Genomic DNA, 23,997 nt, shown 5'->3' on the forward strand with positions numbered 1-23,997 from the left:
CTCACCGAATGATTGATTGATTGATTGATTGATTGATTGATTGATTGATTGATTGATTGATTGATTGATTGATTGATTGATTGATTGATTGATTGATTGATTGATTGATTGATACGCCTTTATTTACCTTACTTCTTTTAGGATGACACCACTCGTGTGGTCCTTGAAGCAAAAGTAAAGTAGTAAAGATTACAGCAGGATTCGGACTTGGCGTAGCGGGAACAGCTTGAAAAACTATCGATCAAAGGTCAGCCCTGGAGATCTGTCGCCATAATATTGACCAACTCATTCTGCAGAAACTTCCTCACTTGTTACGAAGAAAAAAAAAGTGTAACCCTTCGCCTGACCTTCTGCCGCGCAAGGTTAGTTGCAGCGCATTCGAACATTATCGGCCGCGTGCAATTGGTGAACCAATGAGGCATTCAGATTGCGTAAAAAACGCGGACACGCACCCCTTAATCACAAAATCGAAATGCGCCTAAGGGCCGATAAGCTACGCCATCGCTACTCTGCCCTGGCAATCCTCTACCGAGTCGAAGTTCGTGTCTGTCAAGCTGCCTTCCCTAGACCCGATAACGCTGCCGACGACAGCCGTCCACAGTAAGCCGAAACAGCCGCGGAATGCCGGTCCCGGAGAGCGCTCCAGTATCCGCAGCACATTCGCACTGCAGCCACTATTTGTCTCGCGCCGGCAGTTAAACGTCAAGCTCCTGACAGTTCGCCATTCATCCAGACTCTCTCTAACGAGTACTGCGATCGTAGTTGAAGCTTACCAAGTTCGTTGTAATTGTTTATTGCAACCGAAGGGAAGGCAACCTGTGATCCCCGACAGAAGTTCAAGCACGCTGTGTAGCTTGCTGTGCTGCATTTTCGCAACAAAGCAACATAGTTGAAGTGAACAGTTGGAGTCAACGGAAACAGGCCCTTGACAGAATAGAAATGCGTCACCGGAGGCTCACTGTCGACGCTGCGATACAGGAGGCATTCTATGTGGCGATGTTTCTCACCCGATTCCCCGGGATCCAATTCAAGCTCAGATTTTTACAGGTATTTTTTCTCGCATTACCCGAGAAAACAAAAATACACACTGCAAGCGATGCTTATTGACAAGGGAGGGGGGGGTTGCGATCGCTGCACCTACAGGGAGCGCTTAACGGTACAAGTGGTGTGGCACAGCGACTGAAGGGCGCAGCGTTTTTTTTCATCTCACTTCTGGCCAACCTGTCAGGCGAGCCTTTCAGACAAGCACTCACTGCGCAGCTTTTGACAGGAGTCACGGCGGCGTTGCGAGCTGATATCTGGCTCCCGAATTTCTCATTCGTTTGTTTTTGTTTTGCGGATACGCAGTGGCAAGATTCAGTAGAGCGGCAATGAGATAGAAGGAATGCCTGCCAATTTTTTTTTGTACGCATGTTATGATGTCTGCAGTGCATTCCTGGGCTTTTCTTTTTTTGTTTAATATTTTCCCGATATTGACGGAAACGTACCGCAGGCAATGCCTGTCACCGCAGTGGTGCCCAATGCTTCCGAAAGCAGCAATGACCAGAGTAATTCAGCAGGAAGCAAAGATGCCAAAAAGTGCCCACAGATTCCAATATCAGGCCATCGTGCGTTATTCCACTAATATGGCAAAAGTAAAGCGCATAATTATTTTTGCGGGAGTAGGCGTTATGTACGCCAAATCTGGAATGGCGTTAAAGTTGCGACTCGGCACTCATGAAAAGTCTTAAGTCAATTCAATAATGATCTCAAGAAAATTTTTGACGTCACGAAGTTCCCTGGGTTACGGCAAGGGTAACTACGCATCATTTTGCTCTATTCATCGAAATGCGTCTGATTGCTGGATTTATGTTAGCAGTCTTTTTTTCAGCCAAGCTAACAGAGATTTGCATATAATAACGCATTGTAAGATTACTACAGTACACCAGCACGCCTATATCTTCTCTAGCGAAGCTCGTATGCGTTCAGCGGTTCTAGTTTCACAATACTGTCCTGCCATCTCTTATCTTTATTGGCTTCTTGTTGCAACCCTCCTCCTTGGACTGCGCAACTACTGTACTTCCATGCGCCGCACAGCACTGAGTGTCGGACTGGAGTTACAACACCCGTTAAACGTATATGGCCCAATTGGGTTGCCTGTGAGACCAACTGTATGCCTCGTTATGCATCCTCAGCGACCGTAATTTCTCGAAAGAGGAGGGGCTTCGCGTCAATCCTCGCAAGCTTTGTATTGCTAGATGGGCTAGAGAGCCCCGCTATACAACTTAGAAGCAAACCTCTTGGGCTGTATACTTTTGACGGGGGGTTGCACTTGGCGCACAACAAGAGACTTGACCAACTTTTTACTAGGCTCTCTTGTGCTTCATTGGCGCATTGATGCAATTTGGTTGAGCTTTCCAAGCCAAATAAAGCGTGAATTTTCATTTTCTTTCTGTTTTGTCGCAATTAATTTGAATTTCGACTTCTTTCGAGAATGGAAAGTGGCACCACACGTTTGCCCGACAGAGCAAGTAATCAACAACATGATTGTAACATGGCCCGCGGCGCGTTTGTGACAATGGCTGTGACAACGGCCCTCAATTTGGTACCCAGTTCTTGCTTTAATGTGCTACATACGCCAGCTTAGTGTTACATAGGTTTTTTCGAACTATGCACGTTGGGGAGTCGAGGCCCGCTATATAAGCAGATCTAACACCCACCGCTTGAACCGCTTGAAAAGAACTATATGAATATCCGTATGCTATAACATAACGAACCCGTTTCTGCAGTGAGCTGGCATCCATTGCATAATCAATATGATTTCGTATAGTCCCCAAGAACCACAATGGGCCCTATTCCTGTAACAACAATGAATGAAATCTTATGCATCAGCTTGCTGATAAAAAGATGTTCGCACATGTTTGGCACATAAGTGTGGACGTTGAGCGCTCTGGACCCAATCATGTACCGTGTGTTGTCTGTGTTCCATCCATGGCAGGGAAAACCTTGGAGGCAAAGATCAGCAATTTTGGAAAAGTATGTGTTGGTGGAACCCTTTGAAAATGTCGGTAAAATACGTCTGGAGCGAAAGGTCGCGTTAATAGAAGAATGAAGGTGAGTCCAGGTATTCAAGATGAAAAGACCAAAGTATCATGCCAAGACGCTTAAACATCCAGTCTCCAAAGAAATCATGTTCTCCTTTATGGAACGCATGGAGGGCAGTAGCGAGGCTGCTCCGGCACATATCTTGCCATCTTCGAGCTTATTTAACGGGTCATACCAGTAAACGAATAAAGAAAACGAAGCATAGAAGAAAAACCTAAATATCAACCGCGCTTGCAACTGACGCTGTCAGGAATGAGCGTCTGAAACTGACCGAACGAGATTGTCAGCCATACAACCCAGAGAAAATTTTATTTTTTTATCTGCGTTGCATGACAAAATTACGCAGGAGGTTCCGGCGAAACCGCACTTGTCTTGCGAAGACAGGGTACCCTCTCATCAAAATTCAAGAAAACGAATGCATGCGTCAGGGCGGCACAGCCACTCGGTATGTTAACTCCGCGCCGCATGCATGCCACACAATGAAATGCCAAATTCTCAAGAAGAAGCCGGCCATAATGACACGGCAGTTTGCGGTGCGTCTCTTCCGCATACTGAGCCGCCAGATCCGCATAAAAAGATCATGCGACAGGCGAGAATTTTTCTACAACCGCCATGCTGGAACACTACGCACTGCTACCCGACATGGTGGCTTAGTGACTTCGGCGCTCGCATGCTGAAACCAAGGTCGACGAATCAAACTCCAACTGTGATGGTCGGATTTGGATGGAGGCGAAGCGCAAAAAAAAAATTTAATTCTACTTTAAAAAAAAAGAACCTAGAGGATGTTCATACTATTCCATAACCCCATGGGCGTCCGGAGGGGGGGGCAAGGGGGGGCGGCTGCACCCCCCTGGAAAATCACTCACTCGAACCGTGAGTGATGGCCGCACGCCAGGGGCGGTGGTGCGCTCAGTCAAAAGGGTAAAAGCAGCCCCGCATGGTCACATCTGCGAAATGCCGCGTCCGGGCGTGCGTCGTTCCGCCGTTTTCAAACCACGCCATCGTTAGCTCTACTGAAGGGCGACCTGTTCCAGACATACAGCGGCACCGGCGAGCATGTGTTTCGAGCCGCCTTGAGATGGGTGTCTGTTTCTTTGATCTCTAGAGAGATAGCGACACGGAGGCAGACAGTGCACGGGGCATCTTGTTTTCGCCTATCGTTACGCCGGTCACCGATGAATTCTTAAGGAGGGAAGGTAAAATCAGCCGTGTCCACCCCCGCTTTGTCGGGCTGCTCAGGGGCAAGCGGGCGATGAGTTGGCGCCGCCGCCGCTCGCTGTCTCCTCCGATCCACGGGTAGCGCAGTTCGGTAGAAGCGCCGCTTTCAGAATCTCCGGCAAAGGGGATTAGCTGCTTTTGTTCACGGCGACGCAGTCTCCCGAGGCGCCCCCACACCAGCGTTCTTTGCGTCTTCTGCGAAAACCAGCGCCTTTGGTCAACGCAGCCCGATGGCGCCTGCCTGGCTCGCCTGTCACCTCTGGCTGGGCCTCAAATCACAACAGCGCCCATGTACTGTGCGTGTCAGTGCATGGTAAAGAGACCCAGGTGGTCGACATTACCCGGAACTCTGTACTGCTCCATCCCTCATAGCCTGAGTCGTTTTGGGGCTCTAGCTGAACCCCATAAAAACACAAAAACAAATTTTCCGACTGGAGTGGCGAGTGTCCCTTCCCCTCGGAAGTTGCGCGGCGTTCCTTTCACCCCCAAAGTGCGCATTCGGGGATACTGCGGCAAGTAAGCCCTTGCACGTGTGCGCGCCTCTGTGTTTGTGCTTGGGTGTTTTTAGTGGCCGGTTGTCAGCGAAGCTGGGAACAACCAAGACAGCGGACGAGAAAACGACGAGCGGAGAGCAGTGTGTGTGCGGTTGCTCGACTGTGCGGATGCGCAAGCAAGATGGAGCGAGGTGTATGAAGCTGCGAGCGTGCATTTATCTTGTAAATAAGTTTTCGTTGTATATATAGTCATCTTTTGTTTTCAACGTACGCGTTCAACAGTTTTTCCAATCAATGTGTATGATGAGTGTGCACCGAGAGCGTGTAATGAAGCACAGAAGTGAATTTATCACACGTGTAATTACGCAATTCGCCCAGAAAAATCCGAGGCGCCTACAGTTGCTGTTCAAGGAAGACTGACTGAGTGACTGTAGTTGCGTGTTTGTGAACATATTGTGCTGTGTGCTGGTCATCAATCCGGGTGAGTCGAGAACCCGTATGCAGCAAGACTGAGCACTCTTCTCCACGAAGTGATATAGCATCTTTTTGCATTTTTATTAATTTTAGTTGTTTCTTCGTTGATAAACTCCAATGTACCTCTCCTAGCCGCGCTTTAATTTGCTGTTTGTAATTTTTCTTTCATGTGTGCATTTTGTTTAATTTTTATTTATATATAAATAAATAAATTTACTCCGCAAATAGCGCCTTTCTGCTACGAACATACCCCACCCCCACCCCCGGGGCACCAACGGGGCCCCCCCCTGCAAAAAATTCTGCGGACGCCCTTGCATAACCCTTATCTGAACCCTTCCATAACCCCTTCCAGAACCCTTCTCCACTGCGCCTCTCAAAACCAAGGGACTGACACGGGTAGTTAAACCCCACATGCCCCAGTTGTGGAGCGTTTTCCATGATCCATGACCTTTTAGGAGATGGGCTGCTTGCAAAGGAGCCCGGTGACGTGAAACAAAGTAATAATCGAGAGTAGCTTGCCAACTACAGAAGCGGCAGTTCGCAGGCCACTAGAAAAACATCTCGATAACATGAGGTCATGTTTCAAGAGCCTTGAAAACTTTTCAAAATAGTCGCTTCCATGAACCGTGAGTAAAGTGAATGATACATGAGAATAGAGCGTATGCACTTAGCCAAGATATGTGTCATCTGATATCAGGTCTGCCAGGCAGTGGATTAAGAACCGAGAACCGCACAATTGAAAAAATGTATACAAATGGTCAAAATCGTCATAACGAAGCACTAAAAGGTCCCCCAAGTGAACGGTCGATATGCACAAACAAGAAAGAAATTTGATCATTCAGCCGCTTGTGAAGCCAAGATATAGTAAAAACGAAAAACACAGAAACAAGTTCGTGGGCGAACACGAGCGGATGACCTGTAACACCAGACTCTGAGGGGCAAAATTTTGGATCACCCTTTCTTATAGGCTCTACTGACAAGGCCCCAATGACGCCGCCAAAGCTACGTTGCTATTTCAGCTTTCAAGCAGGGAAGCATTTTCAATACTTACGAGCCGAATGGTAACCAAAAAGCTTTGATGGATGCGACCACGAGCAAGGTTTTACAGCTCTCGAACTATCCGTATTTCCGCCCGATGCATCGCATGCAATACCTGTAATCTTTCATAAAGCCCGCCGTTTCGAACATAATGCCAAAGTTTTTCTTTCATAGCTTACGCCCCCGAACCGACATGGCTTAACCTGAATATTTTAGCGCTTCAAAATATAATGCGTGCACGAAAACTCGCACAACCGCTGAGTCAAGTTAAAAGGCATTTGGGCTCTCTTTTCACTTAAAAAAAAAGGCCTAGATTGTGTGCAGGAGCTAAAACGTTAGTATCAAATTCTGTATGTGAGAATACGCAGGCAGGTGCACTTTCAATATTGCGCTGGTAAGGGGATTTAAAAAGGACAAACTAAGAAAAAGTGTAAAAAATGGCTGACTTCGCCATACAAAACATTGAATAAGTATGGATTAGGTGAGCTCTTGGTTCATGATCAGCCTCGCTGTGGCTCCGAAACATGACTTTATGCCGAAAAGAAGAACGTTAATAATATTGACTCGCAGCTCGTTTTTATTTTTTTTTTAGTCGTGAATTTTCTTGCTTCCACACGGGTCCATGTTATAAATTTATTCTACTGAAGAAATCGTTATTCAGCTGATGAGAGACTATTACAACATACATCGCCTGCGTACGAGACTTCTTAGCCAATTTTTGCTTTAATTATTACATTCTAGCATAAATTTTGAAGTGTTGAAGACGCGTTCGAGATCGAACGCTCGCCGTTGTGGAGGGGTTCGGATCAGTTTTGAATTCCTGGAGTTCTTCAGAGAGATCCGAAAGATCGGGATAGAAACGCATTTCTATGAGTCCAATTCAGTGTGTCGTAGCTTTGGTACATTGGGTTACCATGCGCGATGAGAAGGAGCGCTTTATTCACTAATTCACCGTGCACGGTGGATGCGACTTTACTTTCAGAATATCTTCCTTAAAAATGATTTAAATATTTTAGCCAGCATGTGGTATTTATTCGCAAATACCATTTTGTACACTGCACCATGACAGTGAAAATCGCGTACCCTCTACTCCAATAGTTGGGTGCAGGACAAAGGCCCCTACCATAGTTCTCCAATCAGTTGTGTCCTTCCCAGCCATGTGTTTCCTCGCTTGGATCTACGGAGGAACGAATTCATCAAGGCGCCCTGTTACGAACTATGTTCACCCCCACTAAACTCATCGGTCAACTTTCTGCCGTTATGCGCTAGGTGACACGTATTCCAAAAAGCTTGTCACGTGTCCTCCGCTTAGTTCCTCGAAGCGAGACCTGTGCACGGAGATAGGAAACGTCAAAGCGATCGACTCAGCAGGAGCAGCGAAAAGAAGCAGAGCGAAAACGTACGAAGAGGTACGAAAAAGTCGACATGAAAGCGGATGAAGCGTGAACAAGGAACGAACATGGCGCCGAGGAAAAGATTGCGCGTCGCACCTATATGTATGTACGGACGCGTGAGTGCCGCTCCGCCCGCTTCCGAAAGAGATTTTGACGGATTGCTCGCGAGCCCGTTTCATCCATCTTATCGAAATCAGCAGAGCGACTACCGGGACCCGAGTGGCCCGGACGCATCCTTCTTCTAGGCCGTTTGTGTGCTTCTGGACTTATCCCCGCTAGACGGAGCAAGGGCGACGGGTCGTCTGGCGCTTTCATCTCACGGAGTGCTGCCGAGACTGGTGCTACGCTTCTGAGTGCCTGACTTCTCGCAGACACCGTCGAGTAACGCGAGCACGAACAACGAAAAAAAAATTTATTTGACACTCGACATCATCATCGCATTCATCGTCATCATCAGCGACTAAGTTACATGCCCTGCAGTAAAGAAAGCTCACTGTCATTGATCTGCAAGTAGTCTTCTCCTTTCAAAGCTGGCGCGCCAATCGTCGACTCCAGACATGAGTGGACGAAAAGCCAAAGTGGGTTAGGAAAACAGGGGTAGCCAGAGGTAGCAAGGAACAATTACGGTTCAGGTACGTCACGCTACATCTCCGCTCGATGCGTACACTAGAGGCGCAAAACATAAGCTGATACCGTATTGTTGTATGCGGGGCTTCTTGTTGAGGATGTCAGAGTTTAGTGGTCACAACTGCTGCGACATCGCTTCGCGGCCGGTAGATCTTCTCTCGCATTGTATAAATCTTCACAGATTCAGGCTTCCGCGTTAAGAGCTCAAACACGATCGCGTTGATGAAGAATGCAAATATGCTGACACGTGTTAAAAAAAAATGCACCGGACTGCTATACGCTTCAGCTACCTTGCTGAAGCGTACAGCAGCTTCCCTGAAACCGACGCTTTTTTTCACCTGCGGCTCCCGGTGTGCTTCATGGGCTTAAAATGTACTCTAGATGCGTAAACGCACCAAGAGGCAGAGTACATTGTACCGATGTGGAAGTCGCTTTTCCGGACGTTTAAGAACGACGGTAGGATGTTTTCTGCTGTGCTTGCCTTTGGAACTGTTAATTATTTTAAAGCGAAAGCTTTATTACTTGCACTTTCAGCCTTTGCCGTGGCGCGGCGGTACTACCATTGACCTTTAGTTGACCTCTATGTGACGTCATGTGTGACATCACGCCGAAGAGAAGGGCGACCGACTCGGGCCGTCGCAAGCCGCGGCGGTGCCACCACCGGCGCGTAACTCCTGCGCTCTCCGCTAGGAGCGTAACAGGTGTTGTGACGTCACGCCGAAGAGAACGGCGACCGACTCGCGCCGTCGCAAGCCGCGGCGGTGCCACCACCAGCGCCTAACTCCTGCGCTCTCCGCTAGGAACGCAACAGGTGTTGTGACGTCACGCCGAAGAGAAGGACGACCGACTCGCGCCGTCGCCGTCGCAAGCCGCGGTGGTGCCACCACCGGCGCCTAACTCCTGCGCTCTCCGCTAGGAGCGCGATTGTGGCGTTACGCTGAAGGGATTAGGCTCGACTCATGTCGCTAGAAAGCAGTAGTTTTGCCAACCACCAGCGGCTTAACATTGCTTCGCGATCTCGCGCCGTCCGTGTGCGACGGCGGTGCACATGAACGGCGGCCTGACTGGACTGGATTGTACTGGATTGGATTAGATTAGATTAGATTAGATTAAATTGGATTGGATTGGACTGCATTGGATTGGATTGGATTGTATAACAGATGCATCGCCACAAGTCTAACCACAAGCACCACCACCAGCTACACTACCAGCTGAACCATGGCGTAGGTACGGATATTGCTTTCGCAATTACCGGGCTTAACCAAGCTAAGCCACAGCGAATTTTCTTTTTGAACCATGCAAGAGCTTGATGGTGGTCCGATGGCTCTTTATTATGTCGTGCGGTTATGAAAAAGCCTGGGCTGTCGTTTGTGAGCTGCGCTTCGCTTGTCCTTGAAGCTTTCTAGCTTCCAGTACTCTTTACTACTGCGTATATAATGGGAGGTTTCCGTACTACACCAGTCAGAGTACGGTTGCCCAACCGAGAGGGTGATGACTTTCGAGATGTAGGTTTGGACTCATAGGTAATCCATTCTTGACAACAAAACGCGCAGAAAACGACATAGTGCTTGCCTGTGAATTTTCTGGCCTTCGTCCTCGTCGTTTTCTGTGCACTCTGTTGTCAGGTGATGACGTTGTTCAGACACCTACATGACGTCATTCACGCGGATTGAGTCGAACAAAATAAGAGCCTAAGTACCCAAAACGCTAATTAGGGCGCAGACTCACGTGGATCGGGTTGCCGGAACTGACATCGAATATTCTGCGCTACGACGAGAAATTAAAGAAAAGAAAGCCTTCACCTAGTCTCTAAGGCAATCTTACCGAGATTTCGGAAAATATGCGAGGAAGACCTTTTTTTATATATCTAATTAATTTTTTTTATCTTTGGGCCCAGGAAAAGCTTTGCGGCTGGCAGAATAAATAAATCCTGAATAAATGGCGCAAATAAATCTGGATCACCGGTGTGGCATGGAGAAGAAAGAATGCAGCTCTAATCTATGTACCTTAATAAAATAAAATGCGCTTCTAGGTTGACGAGAAGAGCCCCGACCGCCCACTCCACCGTTGGCTTTATTATTATTTCCTCGCTGTCTGCGTGACGGTAGGGAGGAGCGGTTGCAGGCAACGGCGTTGTGTAAATGCTTGCCCCCTCCCCCCCCCCCCCCCCCCCCATGCAGAAAAAAAAATTAAAGGAAACGGTTATAAAGGAGGTAAAAAGTACTAGCAATGAATGAGCAGGAAGCTGAAATGAAAAGTAAACGACATCTTGTAAACGTTCAACGAAGAGAAAAAAACATCCACGCCAAATTGGCTGCACAACAGCATACCGAAGCTGACAACGAATTCTGGGCTCTGCTCGAGCAACGTTCGTAGTTAGCGGTCGCTGCGTTCCCATACCGAGGTAAGGGGGAACCCACAATACAACAAGAAGCCTCGTCGAAGACGAAAATACTCCGAGTAGCGAGAGTGGAACGCAAATAAAAAGGAAGAAAAAAAAAGCCACTGGGAAGCCGGGGAAACCAGTAAAAAAAAAGAAAAAAATGAGACAGAACGAACTACAAATGAATCAATCTAGAGGGCGGAACGCCGGGCTTAAGTGAGTCACGGATCCCCGGTGAGCCTTTTGTTTAGACTGCTGCCGTTGGGCCTAACACAACCCACGGAGCCTCATTCCCAGACGGGGAGCGCCGTAAACAGCTTCAGCCGGGAGGCTTGATCGCTCGTCGGGGCCAATAACGCGCAACCGGTGAGAAGAGGCTTACCCGCAACGACCATGCCCCCCGGTCGGAGAAGACGCCAGAGCGCATTGCCTGCCCTTTCTAGGCGTGCTCGGCGCGCCGTCGCTCGCCGTATATACAGGACGCGGCAATAATGGAGCAAGCGACGTATGCTCTGCCCCAACGAAGAACAGTGCAGCAGGCTATCGGCAGCGTTACCTAATCGGAGGCCGAGGTCACAGAGGCCTTGGCGCGTAAGACCGGCGCATGGCGCCTTGTCTGAAGCCAAATACGCTATCGTGATTGGACAGACCATTTCCTGTGCCCAATCGTGAGCTGCTCTGCGCCAACGGAACTAGTTTACGAACCGCGTTCAGAACCACGTGGCGCCATCTATCGGTTGCTCTACGCTGAATGGTTTTCCTTACACAGCAGCAAGGCAGGAACATAGCGAACCGTTGCTCCTTCGTACGTTGTTCTCTTGTTCGCTCCGTGGTGCAGCCAATAAGTACTCTTTGGTCTCTTAGCGGCCGAAACAAAAAAAAAAATTCCGCAAGTGAAAAGGAAACTGAGCTCCGCCGCCGCATGCTATATTAGTTGTAGACCGTTGCTGCTAAGAAAGGGGGCCTGATTCTCCTTTCTCTGTTACGGCTGCTCCTGTCTAAGGCCGCGGCGCCAGGGGCCAATCTGTCGTCGCGGGAACTCAGTGCCGTTACTCTGTTCAAAGACGCGCCGCCGCACATAGCTTCTGCTCGTGGGCGGAACTTTGTATACAACGAGCTCCTCCCTTGCCCTCGGTTCCCATCTCGCAGGCAATTTTCGAACGAGCTCCTCGTCTCGGTTGCGTGCATGAGGGCCGCCGAAAGTTCCAAGGTCAAGTTTACGACGAACGGATTCCTCCCGTCGGGCCAGTGAACCGTTCTGAGACCTTAATTATTGAGGGTGATGCATGTATATTTGGCATAGAATGGCTTCTGGCGGTGGGTGCCTAAATGAGAAGGCTTTTTATTCGTTTTTTTCGAAGGAGAAGTAGTAGCTGTTTTTAGATGAACCACAAAGACATAGTTCAACATTTTTAGTCTATAGTTCTGCATCAGTATTTTTTCCTCACGCTCCCATCCCGCTTCCCTTTCATCCTCCTCCCAGCAAAAAAGGTAGCCAATTGGTCGCTGCTTTGTTTACCTCCCTACCTCTCCTTTCATATGTCGCTATATCTCTCACCCTTTAGAGCCTCCTTTACTCAATGTGCCATCTTCGGCCTGTCCTCGAGCCATTTATGTAAGCATTTAAAAAGCATCCCCATTCAACTACAACGAAGTGCGAGTGCGATTTTGACATGCAGTTTCAAGAGAAACATTGCTCGCTTTTTGAAGCAATATGAATGGCGAGATGTTATAAAATATTAAAGACCACTGCAAGATAACGTTACTTAGAGTGCCTGGCTGCGTGTTAAAAAAAATATTCTGCCCAATCGCAACATTATGATGACCGTGAGTGCGGACAGCTGTTGTTCCGGCTTTCTTGCACGTCAGAAAAGTGTGTTGTCGCAAACCTTGTGCTTTGAGCTTTGTCATTGGCTGCTTTAATATCAATGAGAGCACAATATGAGTGAAATCTCTGCACCTGCTCGAATTACGTGCTTAGCACGTAGCATGTATCACGAAGCCCGATACAACCGGCGTTCTCTTAATTCACGCCCTTCTTTCGCTATCGAATGCGCATGCTATGTCGTACGAAATAGGTATTATTTAAAAAGAAAAGGCCCGAAAACCAAACTGCACTTGTATTATAAAAATCCTCTAGTAAAACAAGCCTGTTTTCGAGAAAGCACTGACTTTGAGTTTTCGTTACTTCCGCCAACGGACTAGCATGATTTCCTGGAAATATTTTCCAATAACGAAGACCAAAGCGCACTCATCGTCCCTAGAGCACGTAGCATGAAAAATATTTGTGCGGAGTACGTGACATGCGGCATGGAGCACCATACAACAGGCATCCTCGGCGCCTGTTGTATGGCGCTCCATGCTGCATGTTACGTGCTCAGCATAACTAGGCAGCTGGTATCCCCATGTGAATTTCCGAACACACCGCATTTCCAAATCAAAAGGTTTCTTGTTTTATAAATGTACATCTTACCAGCACAACGCTACTTCCTCTGCTCCCGATAATAGAACAAAACTTAAAAATGAGTGCAAAAAGTAAGCACTGAAACTTCAGTGGGTGGTCTCACCAGTGAGGCTCATGTCAAAGGACTCGGCGTGAATCTTTGCCAGGTCCTGGACCGTCCTCCAGGTAAGCGTGAGCAGCTGGTTCTGCGACAGGTCCACGGACACCAGGTTGGGCGCCCCCCGGAACATGTGCGCTGGTAGCACGCGAAGCCGGTTGTACGACATGTAGAGCACTGTCAGCTGCGGCAGGCCCTCGAAGGCGAGCGCGTCCAGCTCGGACAGTGCGTTGTACTTGAGGTCCAGCTCCGCCAGCTGAGGCATGCCGCTGAAGACGCGGGCCTCCAGGCGAGTCAGCTTGTTGCGGAACAGGTCGAGACGCGTGACGTGGGACAGGCCGCGGAAGCTTTGCTCCGTGAGCTTCTCGATGGAGTTGTCACTGAGCTCCAGCTCCTTGAGGGCACCCAGCTGCTCGAAGGCGCCGTCGTCGATGATCTCCAACTGGTTGCGCTCCAGAAAGAGATACGTCAGCGATGGCAGATTCTTCAGTGATCCAACTCGGAGCCTCCTCAACCTGTTGTCCCCGAGCTCGAGTTTCTTGAGACGTGGCAAGTCCGCGATTGATTCGCTGTCCAGGCTAGTTATCTCGTTTGAGTCTAAAGACAAGAGGGCCAGTCGCGTGAGGTTGTGGAAGGAGCGGGGCTTGAGGTCTCCGAGCTCAGCCTGGGATATCTTCAGCCGCTCAATCTGCGGCGTGTAACGCAGCGCGGTTGTGGGAACGAAGTCAAGCTTGTATTCATTACCGAACGCAGTGAACGCTACATATACTACACTAGGTTGTCGCTCGAATGACTGAAAGACAATATGGTCAGATGGAAGCTTGCGTCCCACGTAACAGGTAACGTCTGTCACTTCATCTTTCGTGTCGCTGGTGTCACAGCGGCAGTACATAGGCTGGTCTACGAGATTGCAGAGTTCAGGAACCGCGTCACTGGAGCCAGCTCGATGCGCGACCGCGATGACCAAGACCGCTCCCAGAAGTAATTCTTTATAAGACCTGCGTAGAATGAGGAGGCAAGAATATGACAGGGAACAAATTATTTCGCGCATAAAGTCACTCAAGGAATCGCATTATTAATAATAGTAATTTTAATCACTATAATCTTAATAATCATCACCACACTTGACATGTGGCCATCTGTAACATGGAAGTCGCTTTCAAACTTCAATTTTTTTCTTGCCTTGCGAAATTTCATTCCTTTATTACTCGCTAATGCTCTTATCCCATACCAGCAATGCAGGAGGCATATCTCCCTGGAGGCGGTTTCGCGGAACACTCGGGATCTTAGAACGCCGCGTTGACAACACCCGCGTTCATAACATCGCTGACAAAAGAAGTAAAAAAGGGGCTTGCATGAAAGCACGCAAAGAATATCATGCACCAAGTTAGCATAACGCGCATCGCCGTGCCGATGTTTACGGTTTTCTCTGCATTGGCATTTCGATCTGTTAACGGCCCCCGAGGGCACATGAAACCGGGCTAGAAGGTCACGAAACGTGAAAGAAGCCATCCGCCTGCACGCTTTGTTTTGGTTCCTGCGGCAAATAGCTGTCACATCAAAAAGTCACAGTCGAAAAGCATGCAGGGTGCAAATATGGGTATACAGAAATATACGATCAGTATATATCTTGAGTAAGAGCACTCGTTACTGCCGAATAAGTCTGCTTGGTCTGAAATGGCAGTGGGCCGTCATGAACAGTTCTGCACGACGCGAAAGGCCACGGAGATTGGCCGCTCTCAATGCTGAATAGGCCATTCTCAGGGTAAGCAACTCCCTCATTTCAGGCTGGTTCAGCTTCTGTACTTACAGTACGTTATCACTCCAGCCCACACTCAGCGATTTTGCCGAACATTGTACGAATGCTGCTTGACCTTGAAACAACCTGGATGGGCCGCCAAGGTCACGTAACATTATGACCTCATGGCAACCTTCCCACCGGATTGTGAGCTCTGCAGTTATTTCAAAAATCAAAGGGTGTGTTCAGAAACAGTCACTTTAGTTTTCGTTAACAGTTAGCTCTTAGAGAAAAGTCAGTGAATTTGGAAAAGGGGGAAAGTTATATCGCAGTTGCCTTCTAGCCGCGCCCTCCCACATGTGCGTGTATTCACCGTATGGAGCCCATATGTGGGCTGTGATCAACCGACACGCCGTCTTCCAGAGTCGGCCCGGGGGTACACATCAGCAACCTCGTTCTTATGATGGAAAGCGTACATGGTCACGTCTTAACGAGTTCCCACAGCCTGTCCAGGCACGAGCATGCGTTTTAGAGCGAATCCACACGCAGCGCGCGCTCGACTTTGCTGGGCCGCTTTGGTCTCGGGCAAGGAAAGCTATGGATCAGACATGTACGCTATGAACGCTATGAGTCAGAACTTTGATTGCACACGATAGGAGGTCAGTCTTGTCGCCTTCAACGCTGTGTCATGCGTCTGTGCCCGCTGAAAATAAGGGGCTTCTCGCTTATTAACGAAAAATTTGTGGGACTCTTTCGTTGAACATACACAAGTAAACGAAGTAATCGAGATGCAAAAATGCCAGATGATGTGTCCTTCAATTTTTTTTGTTTTTTGCTTTAATGTATCCAGACTTTCTGAAAAGCCCAGAAAAAGGAACTGCGCTAGAGCTAACCTGCATCAAAAAATTTGATCAAGTATTCCTGTAAAGCGCTCAACAACTTTTCAAATAAGTTTAAAGCTCTGGGCGTAGAAACTAACGAATTTGATTAATTTGCCTATCGAATATTTTATTACTTTTCAAGTGGAGAAATAAACCATAAGCCATAAAGCACAAACCACAAACCGCGAACCACTAACCGTTCAGCTTTTTCCACGCCCCTTTCATGCATTTCATGAAAAAATGAATAAACGAAAGCGAAATGAAAACATTAATGGCTTCACGTAAAAGTAGATGTGTCTGGGGTGGAGCAGTATGAAGGTGCAGAGCCCTTATTTAAATTTATACAATTGTTTCAAATTAATTATTCATTGTTACGCGATATAAAAAAAAACACTCGCTAAGGCATTGGCCTTCGCTTTTCTTTTTGAAGCTTTGATTAAAGATACGGAGAACGAGGGCTTTTGTTTCTTCGTTTTAAAGTGGGTGGTTCTGGATAGAGGTTTCCAGTGAACCATAAACTCAAACGCGGCTCTCTGCAGTGCAGTGAAGCTGGAGTGAACTCTCTAAACCAACGCGGGTGCTTTCAACAAACGCGCGGAAAACCACTAGAAGAAGGACAAAATAATCGATTCCAGAGATGCCGTTCTGGCGGCGGGGGTAAAAAAAAAAAAAGAAAAGAGGGGAAATCCGCTGCTGTTGCGAGCGGAAATTGTCTGTAGCGCTCCAGGAAGAATGGCGCTATAAGAGAAGCGAAACGCTGCAGAGGCGACTGGATCGCTATGGGCGAAGACGTTCCGGACATGGTGCGCGTTTAAACCCAACCATGCTTTACTTTTCTTTGTGATTATTATACTCCTCCTTCTGAATCCTGAACGAAACCAATATAAGACTCCTGGTACGTTTAAAAGATCCGATACGTTCGAAGTATCGTTTTTTTTTTTATTGCGAAAGCACTACTTCACGAGATCTAACCGGCTCATAGTGTTTGTGTGAAGCTTGACCTCGAGGGTGACCGTGGCCAAACCTTAAACAAATAAAAGAAACATTACCGCAACCAAGATTTGAACCCGCGGTGGCGTGAACACATCAGCTTCGCTGGCCACTGCACGAGAGCACTACGCTATGTCTCGTGCTAAACTACAACGCACTATCGCGCTGTGTTTGCACATCGTCGTCTTCATCAACTAATTCTACTATCAAACTAATAAACACAATCGCGCAGTGTGCATTGCACATTGACGTCTTCATTACTATGAAAATAATATCTTTGCCAGACGTGCTGACGACCCAGCAAAGCAAAACCTTGAGCCAGCCAGGCTAAACACATCCTTTCACACGTCTACTCGGTTTACGTATATACGTTAAAAAGCTACCACTTCTTTTTGTGGTTTTTATCAGTTTATCTGTATCTAAGTGGCGTTCCGAAAAACCTTTTAGTGCAGTATTATGTGAGGAGCTCATAGCTTCGAGACACAGCCAATCGTGATAGCACGAAGCGAACTCGGTTGTTTGAAGCCTTCGTTCCTTCATGGGGTAGGTCGCGTTCTTTCAGATATCTCCTGCAAAAAATATAGCCTTTGAATGGAGCGAGCGATGCTGTTGTGTCAATTACTAATCGAAACGAGGTTTCGCACTATCTTTTGTCACTGAGCTAACTTCACCATGGCATCCCAGAAGCAGTTCCTTGTTTCTTGCTATTGTGTGAGCAGCTCGGAGCCTAAAAGGCAAGGACAAGAGTTCAAAACAAAAGCAGAATAAAAAATGCTCGGGGAGAGTGCTTGAGACAAAAACCACGATCGTAGCCCAACTGCTAAATGGGCCAATCAGATTCAGATACAGCTCATTACGAGCGGGATGCTTTCGGCACACACTTAAGAACATTACGTCGCCGCAATAACTCCGAGAAACAGATAAAGGATGGTTTAGAAGAACTTTTTGGTGGGCTAGATGGTGCATGTTGTAAGAAAAGCACTGTAGCGAAACCAAAAAGATAAAGGATAGCAGCCGAAAAACAAAAACTGGACCTTAAATGAGAAAAGCTGGAGTAAAGTAAAAAAAAAACTATTCATTCCTTTTTAATACTATTTTTATTAGATGGATAGAAAACATGGCACAGCTGTACCACTACTATCCAGCTCGCTGTAAGCGAGGCTTTTTGCCAGGGAACTGAGACAGACACGGGAACCACGGAAATCTCCGCACCAACGAAAAATAAACTGCAGAGGCAATCCACAAAGCGAAACGAGGACTCCAAAATAATGTTTGCGAATGGAAGAGGTTTGCGCCGTTCCGCTCCAGGCGCCGAATCACTGGCTACGAAGCGTCTTCTTTTATATGCTCCTCTTCTCCGTTCTGGAGGAACTGGGCCTCCTCATGAACTGGCTTTGTTCCAAGAAACGGTTACGACCGGATTCATTGGGAGCGAGAGCGGAGGAAGTGCGCCGACTCACCATCTTCTGGCGCAATAACACACTGCGCGCATACCATAGCTATAGCCAGAAACGCGCAGAAAGAATCCGAAATGGAGCAGTTTCCGGAGCTGAAAGACCCCAGCCGGAGAATGCAGCCTGCAGTTAATTACACGTTTCGCCAGAGCGTGCTATTTATAGTGCACTTTAAAACAGGAAACATATATTAAAAAATAAATAGGCTCGCGATAATGTGTTCTGAAGGGCGCACCGAGAAATTCGCTGAAAGCTCGGCCTCTCACAGTATGTTTCAATCTAGGTTTCTAAAACGAATAGAGAATATTTAAATTGCGTATTGAGAAATAAAGGGCCATTTTCCGAAGCGTTCGCTCGCAAAACCTCTTTTGCGCAATTGTGGCTCACGATTGGTTAGACCCTTTCTCGTTGGCACTCAAGGTTCGGTACTGATACGTGGGCGACTATTTCTGGCCAGCTGGCGTGCGTTGCCGGAATAAATAGCGCCCTTATATGAGGAATTCTAGAGAGTTTGCGGCCAATATTCGTTCATTAGTTTATTTTTAGTCAAGCAGCCTTTGGAGTTGGCTCTGGCAGGGGCTGGGTAGTTATGCAATCTAATGCAACCAAAAATGTAATTATTGGAGCAGAATCAATCATGCAGAAACGTTTTATGATTAACTAGCTCACAAGCACATCATGAAAGTGACATAACGTAGTGTCCTGGGATGCAATCTATACAAATTACTACACATCTGAAAAAAATAATTTGATTCTGAATTGTTCTCAGACTGACAGCACAGGGGTGATGACTAACGAAAGCCGCAGTGGTTAGTAGCGAAAATCATTTACGCAAGAGCAGTGCTGTCAGTCACGATAATGGATTCTTGTTACGCATTTATATGCACCTCATTCATCGCGTCATGCCCCCCAGGCAGCCATGTGACGATTGCGGGAGAGGAGTTTTCAGCTATTAGTTATAACTGTTCAGCTATTAGTTATTTCTACGCACAACAGTCGACGGAGAATAAACTTGATTTTGAAGTTATTTAGGGATGAGGGCCCAATTTCCTTCATACCGAAGCGTTATACTTAACCTCTGCAATGAAGTATTTCTGTTTTATTTTCTTGCGTATTTTTTCTTCTTCCTTGCCTTTTTTCACAATGTCGTGCCTAGTGCGCAATGAGCGGTTATTATTGTTCTGTAGCTTCTATATACCCCTGGAACTCCTTTACCTATGCACTACCTGAGCCTGAAGTGCTTCCCAGCGTCCCACTGCAGCGCATACTCGCCTGAAATCCCCGTTCTCGAGACCCTTCCGTAAGTTCGCGTCTCGGTCGTAAACGCCCTTTCCCACCTTCCTTCCTTTCTTCGGTGCTGGACATGGCACAAGATCTCGATTTCCTCTCACCGGGAGATATGAGCCATGCCTGCTCATGCTTTTCTTGCCTGGAGCCCGCCTCTGTCCAGAGCTTACCCAGAAACGAATTGTGGTGAGTTCGCTTCCCCGGAGTGTTTTATACGAAAACTTGTCACGGAGAAGCTCAAAGGGTAGCGAAATGTCTCTGTTATAAATTCATTGCGCCCTTGTATTTAAATAAAAGTGTAGAAGCTCACTCTCTTTGCATAAATTAGTAGAACTTTTCCAGACATCGTGCAAGACCAACAGAGTTGAAAAGCTGCCTGTTTAAGTGAAAGGCAGAACTTCGACGTTCACTGCTTCAAGACAAACGGGCGACTCAAAATGTCTGATTACTCGTCTCATTTTATTTCATGATTTTTTGCTTCGGGTGAAACTTGGTTCCTTCTAACCATTAGAGCTGGTGTGATGATTTTCTTCCCTAAATCTAAGCATGAAAATCAACGCTTTTCTTGCATGCATTCAAAGGAAACTCTCGTTTCTGTCATTACGCCGAATAGATCCTTACGTACGGCCTCCACGAAATGAGATACGACAGTAATGCTCTACCCCTGCTCATCTATATATCCGTTTTTGCCCCTCTTCCTTTACACTGTCAATGATTTGCTGGCGGCTTGCTTTCTTTCTATGCGTGCATGCAAAGGTTGATGCTTTCACCGCAGCGGGAAAGGCGATTCCCTGACTTTGAGATAAAAAGCAGATGAGCTATAGGGTGCTGGCATTTTCCGACTCGGGAGCGCAGTTTCTTTCATATCGAAGATGGGAAAGGTGCGTGGGACGATAAAAGTGTAGCCACAGCGATCGTGCTGTCCTCGTCCTTTCGGAAAAAATCGTGATCGACCGTCGTCTCTGCGGACGCCATGTGACATATGAGATACCACCCGGCATACCATCACACACGAGAAAATTTCCTGTCTTGACAACAGACGATTTTAAAGCATTTTTGGCTATGAACTTGTAGTAAGAACAGGATTTTTTGTCGAACCAACAGTATTTATATAGTATTGTGTTCTCCCTTGTAATGACAAAACTACAGAAAAATAGTACGGTGTTACAAAAAAAAGAATAGTATACTACAGAAAAATTGGTCATTAGGACAAAACAACTAAGTATTCCGTCGTGTTTTGGGCTAGATTCTGTCCTGTTTGTCGGCTGGGCTAACGCAGCAGACCCGGATGAAGATGCGCTTGGGTTATCACGGACGGGCCCAGAGTTGGCGATGTCATGCAGGCTGAATTCAGTTTGTACGGCAGCTCGCTGCTTGGAATAACCTTAGGACGCACATGAGGCGTGCGGGATAACGGGACATCTTTTGGGCTCCTGCCCATATAGGATTCGCAAGCGATGGACGTAAAGGAAGATCTGCTTGAGTCGCGGGAAGAGCTTTCCAGTCTTCGTAACACGTCTTCCAGCACACCGGTTTATGTCGAACTAAATAAACACAGATCCCTTGATATAAAACGAGAAATTCATATTTTGGTACTAAAGTTAAAGCCGTAAAAAGACCAGAAAGTTTAGTTACGCTAGTTTGGTGGTCAGTATTCCACTCATAGAACTAGCAAACAAAGACACAGACAAGACAGAAGAGTGCAGGACACATCAAAGGTGGAAGTAGCAGGGCAAGACTATGTGTATACTATATAGGCCTACTTTCGCATTAATGTTTCGGCTGGAAATCTATAGGCTGTGTTCCAGCTGACTCCTTCCTTGTGTCTTTGCCTTTCTGGGTAGTTCATAATCCTGAAATATAGGCACAGTACGCACTCTCCTGTACTCTTCATAAAAATGTTCAAATATATCGTATAAAGAAGAACCGTAGAAAGAAAACGAGGCTAGAAAATATAATGAACCCCTTTCGCATTCGTTCGCGAAAATTAAGCAAGTGCTTGAGCGTGAACTCTGCGCTTAGAGAGATGTGAGGTACACGGCAGTCATCACAGAAATGAAATAATTGGCATGAAGCCAATTATACCGTAAATCCACGCATAATGAACGCCCTTTTTCTTCAGAGAAATCTGGAAACTTCGGGGTACGTTCTTTATGCAAACTAAAGTATTCGTTCGGTTAAGCGATTTAAATTAGGCAAAAAAGTAGGGAGGTGAAATAAATAGTCCAGCCAGTGCGAAACACATCCAGCGTAAAGTAAAATGCACTCTTCAGCGTGTTTTATGTGCTCAGAAACTCAGACAATCACTTTTTCCTTAAACCTGCAAGTAGAACTAGCGTAGCGGCCCACCGTGTTGTCCAAATAGAGAACAACTAAACTTGACTCTAACAAAACCCGCAGCATACAGCGCGAGGCGCAACCGCAGCAAGTTGTTACAGTCATCAATATAGCCTATCGAACAGAGAAACCGTTTGTGTCCAGGCGTGGTTTCTGTTCCCGTACTCATAGCGGAACATTCGTGCTGGCTGTTCGTCCCTTTGGGTGAGGTAAAGCAGTCTTGACATTCGAGAGATGGCACTTTACATTATTGTTCAGCTGTTCCGGAGTTCATAAACAGGGTGTGTGTTACCATTCACTATTATCAGCAGCACAGTATGCGCAAAAAGAATGAGGTTCCTTTGTTCGTCTAGGAAAAAAATTAACCTTTTTGACAGCCAAATTATAGGGTGCGTGCAATACACGAACAAATACGCTATTAGCTAAACCACAACAGTTCTGCATTAGCCAATAATGTATCCTTACAAAGCAGAGTTAGAAGCTAGAAGTATATGTATCTAGGCCGAAGCCACGTTGGAATTAATAAAGACAAGCTAGCGGTGCGAATTATCCGTCGGCAAAGTAGGCATGTAGTTTGTCTTTTGGAGAAAACGGTAAAGAAAAGAGCTAGTGGAGAAAACTGTTGGAACGACACCCTAAGGTAGTAAGGTTGAGAAAAAAATACTCTAATTTGAAGAGTTTTGAAAGAAAAGTATGGGGTCAGTCCTGACCACGACTGCTATCGTATTTCACATGCAAACAAGCTTTCTAAAAGAGCGCAGGCTCAGAACATACGTTTTGGAACTAATGTATTCCGCGTCGTTTTTAACAAGATGGCAGTCATTTCGTCACGAACTTTACCCTTGCTCGTAATGACTACCAAAACGAATAATAGTTTTCACAGTCTGAAAACTGAAAAAAAAAAAATTACATGTGGTCGAAAGTGCATCCCGTTTTTAATCACGTCGGACTAGAGAAGCAAAATTGCAGCTGTTCAGTTTTGTTTTCTACCCAAACTCATGAAACCTCACTTACATGTCAGGCGAGCTGTGCAGTGAAGTCTCCCCAAAACTTTGCCAGGAGGGCAGGTATTGGAGAACTACGGATCGGAGTTAACAAAACGGCAGCACATCTAACACGGGGCCGAGGAATCCGGGAGCGCCAACTCTAGGCCGCCGACGCAGCTTCCAAGTATCCGACAGAGAGGGCGAGAGTGAACGATGGGAGCAGCGCCCGGCATGCCACGATGCAGTCGCACAGGAAAGAAACCAGGGTCCGTCACGAGGTTGGACCGTGACACTGGACAGGCTAGCTCGGGGACGCTGAGACACTCGCAAAGGTAAGCAGATTCTCGTAAGTCGCGGCCGGGGTCCGGAGAGAGTAGGAAAGGGGACGGAACATTAAAGCACTCGGCACGCCGGGAGGGATCACGCGCTTTCAGTAGAGTAGGCGATGTTTCTCCTGCTCCGTGCGCACCGTCCGCTCGGAGAGCGACTGCACGTCGTCGGAGTCCGCGCGCCGATAAGACTTCTCTGTTGAACGCGGCGCGGCGCTCCGGAGCTTTGGCGTGGTTGGCAGCGTGAGATCAGAGGGAAGAAGAGAGGAGGATGCGGGAGGAGAAGGTGATGCGCGCCCGGAGGTTGCGGTGCGAGACGCCCATGTCGTTCCGGCGGGAGTGTGAGGGGGCGCGTTGGAAGGAAGAGAAAGTAGGAGGAAAGAGTTGCTCCCAGTGCTCCCGGAATCTCGTCAGCCCCGGTGCAGAGAAGCTGCGTCTTGTCGTAGGGGGCTCCTACTGTCAGAGATTTTTGGTTGAGAGGTGGCAAAAAAGAAAGAGAGAGAGAAAGGAAAAAGGCAGCGTGCGTCTGTTCGAGCCGCGCGCCATCCCGGTTCTTCTCCTCAGGCGCGACAGACCGTGAGCGGAGCAGCGAGACGGACGATTCTGTATTGCTTTTAGTTTTTGTGCTCGTCGGCGACCCGCTTGCACTACTGATCCTTCATTCGCCTCTACGCGCAGCTCACGGAGAGATTGATTTGCTTTCCATTGTTATACGTCACGGT

At 47.4% G+C, this 23,997-nt stretch overlaps 1 protein-coding gene across 1 annotated transcript in view; it reads right to left on the reverse strand.

Moving 5' to 3' along the window:
• LOC149340702 (uncharacterized) overlaps nt 1-23,491 on the reverse strand; it is a 38,757-nt gene extending 15,266 nt beyond the window's left edge. Inside the window, exons 1-2 of the mRNA XM_089549532.1 lie at nt 22,975-23,491; nt 13,280-14,271 (exon numbers count right to left, since the gene is read on the reverse strand). Of these exons, the coding sequence (XP_089405658.1) occupies nt 13,280-14,271; nt 22,975-22,976 (994 nt within the window). The 5' untranslated portion in view covers nt 22,977-23,491. The remainder of the gene's footprint in view (nt 1-13,279; nt 14,272-22,974) is intronic.
• Nucleotides 23,492-23,997: the final 506 nt, after the last annotated feature.

This window comes from Amblyomma mixtum, chromosome 6 (assembly GCF_055824585.1).
Source record: "Amblyomma mixtum isolate Tamu chromosome 6, ASM5582458v1, whole genome shotgun sequence".
Lineage (NCBI taxonomy): Eukaryota > Metazoa > Arthropoda > Arachnida > Ixodida > Ixodidae > Amblyomma > Amblyomma mixtum.